The sequence below is a fragment of the Gavialis gangeticus genome, unplaced genomic scaffold (assembly GCF_001723915.1).
Source record: "Gavialis gangeticus isolate Ggan-Ray unplaced genomic scaffold, GavGan_comp1, whole genome shotgun sequence".
Classification (NCBI taxonomy): domain Eukaryota; kingdom Metazoa; phylum Chordata; order Crocodylia; family Gavialidae; genus Gavialis; species Gavialis gangeticus.
The window spans coordinates 166,812,240-166,819,436 of NW_017729024.1; the positions used below are offsets into that span (position 1 = coordinate 166,812,240).

General features: G+C 58.3%; 1 protein-coding gene and 1 long non-coding RNA gene across 3 annotated transcripts in view; one reads left to right on the forward strand and one right to left on the reverse strand.

Moving 5' to 3' along the window:
• Positions 1–4,434, reverse strand: part of LOC109297966 — a 23,554-nt gene extending 19,120 nt beyond the window's left edge. Inside the window, exon 1 of the long non-coding RNA XR_002097476.1 lies at positions 4,423–4,434. This is a non-coding gene — a long non-coding RNA (uncharacterized LOC109297966). The remainder of the gene's footprint in view (positions 1–4,422) is intronic.
• The window catches only part of CUNH9orf24 (chromosome unknown C9orf24 homolog), a 22,235-nt gene extending 15,899 nt beyond the window's left edge, over positions 1–6,336 (forward strand). The window contains exons 2-7 of one of the 2 annotated variants that reach the window (XM_019518068.1): positions 163–310; positions 2,541–2,653; positions 3,187–3,253; positions 3,472–3,682; positions 4,741–4,830; positions 6,109–6,336. In XM_019518068.1, the coding sequence (XP_019373613.1) occupies positions 163–310; positions 2,541–2,653; positions 3,187–3,253; positions 3,472–3,682; positions 4,741–4,830; positions 6,109–6,211 (732 nt within the window). In that variant the 3' untranslated portion in view covers positions 6,212–6,336. The remainder of the gene's footprint in view (positions 1–162; positions 311–2,540; positions 2,654–3,186; positions 3,254–3,471; positions 3,683–4,740; positions 4,831–6,108) is intronic. The other variant, XM_019518067.1, reaches the window with a different exon arrangement.
• Positions 6,337–7,197: the final 861 nt, after the last annotated feature.

Genomic DNA, 7,197 nt, shown 5'->3' on the forward strand with positions numbered 1-7,197 from the left:
TGATGCAGCTCCAGGGAAGAGGTGTGGGACAGGGCAGGACCTACATGCACCGGGTGGGGAAGTGCTGAGAGATGCTTCTGGGGGAGCCTGGCTAAAGGAGCCGGTGTGCACAGGTGCAAGCGTCCCTAATTCATCTCTGTCCCCGGTGCCTGTTGTCTGCAGGGATTAACGATGCCCAGAGTGGAAAATCCGGTGAACCAAGCTCACCTGGAGAGGATGATCAAGCAGGCAGTGCAGGAGTATTCCTACAAGAGCTCCATAGACCCCACCGCTTATCGGCCGGACAAGTACTGGATAACCAGGCCCGAAGGTACCCCTTGCCAGCTCCCAACTCCTCCCTTATATCCCAGCACCCAGGCCCAGAGGCAGAGACGGTTGAAGCCTCCCTGCGGGACCGAACCAGGTCCCTGCCGCCCATTTTGGTTTCTCCAACGTAGCGCTTGGCCACGACGCCACGGCTTGTACCCGTGGTGCCTGGGACTCCGCTGGGGTCTCCCATCCAAGCGCCAGGGACGCTTGATGCCCGGGTGAGAGCCTGCACCCCGGTCTGGGCAGGGAGGGGAGAGGAGAGGCCACATCCGCCCCATTCAGCTGGGAGCTGCCGGCGCCAAGACAAGATCCCTCCTGTCACTTGGCCGTGGGGATACAGAGGGTCCCTCTTCCTCCCTCCCGTCACTGAGCTTCTCCCCTTCTTTGCAAGGTTCATCTTCCTCCTCCAAGTGGGGAAGAAAGCTTTCTTTCTTTCCTCGGTGGCACCCACGAACTGGCTTCCTCGCACCCCCCGCTCACTGCTTCTCCTTGGTGCCCTTCCCTTGTGGGCACGCCGAGGCGGTCAGGGCTCCGGTGGTGGAAGGTGATGGGATGGTGGCTGTTACAGCTCAGCTAAGCCTCCAAAACAGGCGCCCCACGTGAGGGTCCAAACAACACCCCCGCAGCTCCCAGTAAAGCCAGGTGGCTGCATGCAGACTTTGGGCCCAGATGCAAAGGAGTCTGTGCCTCCCCTTAGAAGAGATGCCGTAGCCATGCCAGGGATAACAAAGCATCTCCTCCTACTTCGGGTAAGAAGTCACACGCTGTTTGATTGCATTTCTGAACCTTGTGCTGACATACTCCTGCCAGCTGTGATGAGGGACAGGGCAGCCACCACCTACCATAGCCCAACTTTGGATGGGAAGCAGACACTGCAGAGGCAATGCAACGGGCAGAAGACACTTCCCACTTCCCAAGCATCCGGCCAGGCTCGGTTATCCAGGTTTTACCCAGGCTATGGTTGTAGACAGGGCTAACATGAGCCTTGGCTCTATAGACAGGGGCAGGGCGAGGAGGGGGAAAGAAGCAATATCCCCCCTGCATGCAGCACTGAAAGGCCAATACTGCATCCAGGTCCGTACCCCATGTTTTCAATGAACCTAGGAAGGATGCAGCCGAAAGCCACCGATATGATTGCAGGGCTGGAGAAAACAGCAAGAGCTCGACCTCTTTAGCTTTAGGCAAGATCAAGAAGAGATTTGATTGCAGAGCACAGGTGAATCTGGCTGCTTCACAGGGTCCAGCTCCTGGCTGCCCTGTGAAAGTGAGGGCTTGCGAACCAGCCAGGGTATACACAGTGGCAGCAAACAGCTGGGCAGGGCCACAGACAGGCTCCAGATGTTGGCGGCATCAGAGGGTGTTTCTCCAACGAGCTGCAAGGGACCACCGATGAGCTCCTGGGAAGTAAAATCCAGAGCAAACAGCTGAGGAGCTCGTCTCTGAGGGGGAAGCTCCACGTTGCACTTAGCCCATGCTAAATCTGTGGCACGTTAAGGGTTAATGCCATTTCTTGCTGCACAGTTCCAATTTGCCACTAGAAGGCTGGTGAGCAGGGACCTGGCTGGGAGCGATGCGTCCTGGGATGCTGGAGGACTTCAAATTGCTGGTTTTATCTCCAGGGAGCCGACTGAAGCGAGCCTAATATGAGCTGGGGTAGCACGGCCCAGAGTTAACCCTCACGTGATTTGGCATCACTTTGGGACTCTCAGAGGGCCTTTAGCACAAGTTAATGAGCTTTAATATGCAGTCACTCACATGTTAAGTGCCCTTAGTGTGGTCCATGGGCAACATGTAACTTCACCCTAATTCAGCCACCTGCCATGAACCCAGCAGGTTGCAAACCTCTCACTTAGTAATGACCTGGGTTATACTGTATCTTCATGAGCAGAATTGATTGGGAACAGAAACGCTCCTTTGCCTGGTGGCAAAAAGCAGAGCAAGACCCTGCAGCCAGACCCATTCCAGTAAGGGGCGATAGACTGACCACGGAGGGTGACTGGCCATTGAGTGGGGGGTCCCATCACTTGATGACTTCAAGGCTGGGGGCACATTTCCGGCCAAGATGTGCCGGGCTGGCATAAGCTATGGGGCTTGATATCGGGGTTACCAGGTCTCACGTGGGTTAGCCCAGAGGCTGGATCCTAGGACCTCAGAGCACCGTGGAGCTGCAACTGCTGCTCTGCTCCTTCCCCGACAGAAAATGTGCATCTGTCTGCCCACTTGTCTTTCAGAAACATACAACCCGATTTTTGTGAAAGGCGACCGGTATGCGACATGGCGGACAGGACCCTACAACAGTGCCAGCTGGAACAGATACACCACCTACCTGCCCCGGCTGCCCAAGGTAACCCCCTCGCCCTCTCTAGGAAACCACCGAGCTCCTACCCTGCCATGGGGAGGGGTCTCCTGCAAGGCTATGGGGGTGTCAGCCCCTGGGGCTCTTCTAACAGTCCCAATGCGAATCACCCAGCTAAGCCCGCTCCCCAAACCACAACTGTGACATCTCATTCCCCACGCCTCAATTTAATCTAATACTGCTTCTCACCTCCACCGAGGCATCTCAAGGCAGTAGGGCAGCAAGTACAATTATCCCTGTATCCCAGATGGAGGAAAAAGGTAATGCCCGCTGATGGAGCTAGAGGCCTTGGTGCTTTTGAGGATCTAGGTCTAAGAGATTAAATGCAACGATGCCCTTCAAAAGGAAGACCATGTTTTCCCACATCACCAGTTAGCCCTTGGACTGGGAGTTGCCACAGAGGTCAAGGAGGCAAGACGGCCCCTCACCTCCCCAAGCAAAGGGCCCTGCCCCTGCAGACGACTCGAGGGCTTTGCCTGTTAACTGGACGTAAGCAAAGGCTCTGAAATCTTTCCTCCCAGGAAACCGAAATGGAGACCATTCTCCGGGAAAAGTACCCTCCGAAGCCCGACCAGCTCAACAATTATGGTAATTGCCCTGGCTTGGCCTAAACCCTAGCTGCATTGGAGGGGTCCCAGTGTCCTAGCCTGTGACACGACTAGCACACGTACACCTCACTGGGACTAACCGGTGGGCATGGTCTGCCCCAGTTGCCGTGGGCTTGGTAGCAGGGGGCGGGTGGGCCAAGGAGGACACGTGCCCACGTGTCAGGGCTGCCGGCTGCCACGAAACCCGTCTCGTTCCAGAGCAGGAAGTCGTGGTCAACATGCTGAACAGCTTGTCGCGGAAGCAGCTGCCCTCCCTCCAGCACCAGCACACGGTGCCCGGGAGGCGGCCCTTCCAAGGCTACTACAGCCCGTGCTCGGGCCGCCACTACTGCCTGCGAGGGATGGATTACTACGTGGACGGAGCCCCCAACGAGAGGCGGCTCAACCAGCTCGTGGAGAAGATTGTAAGGTTCGGAGGCTGCGCGGGGGACCCGCAGCTTCCCCTCTCGGGCCTGGGAAGGGACTCTGCTGGGAGGGGGGTGGCAGCCCTGTCCAGGGTTGAGGGCTTTCCCCCCTGGGGTCTCTGGAAGCCAAGACATCTGGGGGAGGCGCCGGCTTCAGCAAAGCCGGAGTCCAGCTCATCGGTTCCTGCAATGGGGGCCGGAGTAGCGATGCCAGACCTGGAGTAGGGGTGCAGCAGGGCAAATGCTGCACCAGGCTCAGTTGTCCAAGCCACTTAGCCAGGCCACCGAGTCGGCTGCGTCTCCAGTGCCCTAGCCGAGAAGCCCCTGGGGATCCCCTCTGGCAGCCCCCGGGGCTGTGGGGAACCCGCCTGCCACCTTCCTTGACGCCTTGGTGGTGGGTGGGAAACACCCTCCACCCCATTGCCCGGGACCCAAACAGTATCCCCCATAGCTGGGAAAGGGCCAGGAGAGGCTGGGAGAAGTGGGGGTGCTGGCAGAAGGGTGCCCACATTGCCTCCTGGAGCCCCCCATGGGCGGGTGGGCAGAGAACTGACACAATTCATTGCAGCCACCGGCTGCAAGAGTCACAACCGAAGGCAATGCTGAACTTGCACCCAGGAGACAGGAGCAATCCTGGCCAGGACAGTCTGGGAAACCTCCCTTCTGCCCCTGCCCTGCACCCAAGCACAGCCCACATTCACAGCGGGACAGAGGATGCCAAAAGAGGGGACCCCAAAAGCCCCACGCCAAGCTGACCCACAGACTGGAGGGCAGGGCGAGGAGGGGCAGTTACTAACGGGGCGTTGATCCAGGGGCCTGGGGAAAAGCAACGTGCTAGAGACAGGGGCAGACAGTGGCCACGCACCCCAGCGGGACTGTGAGCCCCACTGCACCGAGTCGGAAAGCCGCCTTGGGCATTGCTCTTGTCCAAAGAGAGAGCTCAGGCGCAGCCAGGTCTGCGCACCGGGTCGCTGCAGGGCTCCACATGCCCAGCACGTACCTGCCCCCCGCACCGCCCCGACGTCATCACCTGGGCTAACACGGGCTCGCCTCTGTGTTTCAGGAGTATCCCATACTGCGACAGCCGCCAAGGAACGACGTGCTATGCACCTTTGCACAACCCGCCGCCATCATCCCCGTATATGAACCTTAAGTAAGAGCCTTACCCCCGGGTCCACTGGGAGTGGGGGGCGCAGGGGTGCCACAAGGTAACGTATTTCCCATGCAGAACAGCCCTGCACTTTTCCCTATGACGGGCCACTGCTGTCAAGTCAGGATTTCAATAAGGTCCAGTGACATGTATGATGGTAGCCCGACAAGGCTCCCAGGGAGATGAAGCCCCTTTTTACCGGGCAGGCCCCTCTGATATGTTTGCTGGCTGGAGCGCCTGGCTGCTAACCTGCGACCTGCTCTCCCCTTCCTCCTCTCTCATCATTTGTCCCATGGGTTTCATTGTCAGACCTTTAGCAGCTGCCCTCCAGGTACTGAGGGGGGCTCATAGTTCCTAGGTCCACCGCCGCCGTATAGCAAATAGGCCCGTGTCCCACCATGGCAAGGAGCAGACACGTCAGGGGAAGAGCATAAGAAAGCAAGCAAGCAGAGAGAGCAGAGCACATCTGCATGCCGTGCTGGTCCCTGCAGGTTGCTAATCTGCCTCGTCCTTCCCCAGCCCACCAGCCGTACCTCTTAAATCTCTGCAAGTTTACTTTTAAGGTCCTTCCACCCAGTTGGCAGCTCTGCCCTGGGACGGGCCTTGGGAGGCCTGTTTGACGAGATTAGCCGCAGCCAAGGACTTTGCTCTTCCGGGCTCAAGTCCAGGCCTAGGGACCTAGAAACCAGTGAGATCAAGAAATCATCTGATGAGGCTGAAGCAAAGACACAACACACACACTGCTCCCGTACTTGATGATGAACCTGGGGCTGTCTTGATTTGCATTCTGGTTTCAGAGCCTTTTTTTCCTGAGCCAGGAAGGCAAGAGATCCGCTTTTTAAAAAACCCGGAAGCAAACGAGCTATTCTGACCCAATCCTGTGACTCCAGGAGCTGGGGATTTATGAAACCTGCCCGGTAGCCCTGGGGCAGGCGAGACTAGCACCGGAGGGGCTTTGCTGTAGCTGCAGGCACGTGTGGAAAATACCGGTCCACCCCGGTGTGCTCTGGTGCCTGCTCCGAGCTGAGCACAGGCAAGACCCCGCTAGGAAAAGATGTGCCACGTCCTCGCCCTTGGCCCTGAACATCCCTCTGCTCCTCTCAAGTCGGCCCCCTGGCCTGGCCACCCTTTCCCAAACCCAGCAGTCGGCATTTGGCAGCGAGCAGGTGGAAGCACCTTCCTGCCATCACCCAGCAAAGAGCAGGTCCAGGCTCCACATCCCGGGGGTTGACAAGGGAGCGCCCACAGGCTCATACACCTCTGCTGTGTCTCCTCTCCCAGGTGGGACACGAGCCACTTCAAGACGACAGGAGCCCAGCGGGGCAGCTACGTCATTCATCCCGAATTTGTGTCTGAAGTCAGTCCCGCTCCATCGTATTGGTAAAGGGCAGAGACAGGCTTCCATTAAAACTGGCTATGGCAACCGGTGCTTTCCTCGGGCCGTCTGTGTGTGCCCCCCTGCCCACGCCAGCGAGGGGGGCAGCGCAAGCAGCTCTGCAAGACCTGCCTCTTGCTACAGGACAGCCAAAGGGCAAAGCCGGCCCCCAGGACAGTCTGGGGAAGTCACCAGCTCCAGCCACAGCATTTGGGGAGCAGCAGGGGCTGCACAGAGCCCTCCGAGCCAGTCCCCAAGGGGTTTGGGAGTGGCCGACACACTGCCCCCAGCCCTGGCTAGTTACTGAACAGGTCTTGCTCAGCCAAAGACCTTCCCCCTCGCCCACCACTGGGCTGGGCAGCCCCTCTTTGCCGCTCTAATGTCTTTGCACAGATGGTGACTTTACTACTCGGTGCAGTTGGTGCAAGAAAAGGGATTAGGGTCCCAGGGGAGACTGAGGGCTCCAGCAACCCCCTTTTGAGACCCAGAATTGGCAGCTGCCTTTTTTCCAGAAGGCGAACGGGATATGTCGCTAACTAGTCACTGCCACCCATTTCACCATTATCTATGCTCACAAGCACCCTGCCAGGACATCATGGCTATCACCAAGCCCCAGAGGCACTCAGAAGCTACAGGTAGCAGCAGCAGTAGACCTGCAAACCCCAGTGCTGCAGGAGCAGGCTGGGGGACAATCCCGTGTGTCCCTTAGCTTTCCCTTACGGGACCCTGGAAGCGCTGGAGGGACGTGCAAGGGGCACACGTGACCCGCCAGGCGCTTCCGCTGGTGCAGAGAACTCGTGCCCAGTGCTGCCGGGAGCTGGGTGCGAGGGGATTAGCTAGGCAGGGATCCACGACTGGCTCTCTTCCCAATAGAGATGAGAGTCTGTTCAGACTATCGGGGCTACAGAAGATGGATTGATCCAGGCCTTTGCCTCTCTGTTGACAGACCGCACTGGGCTGCCTTGGATCTTATAAACTGGTGACCTCTAACAGCT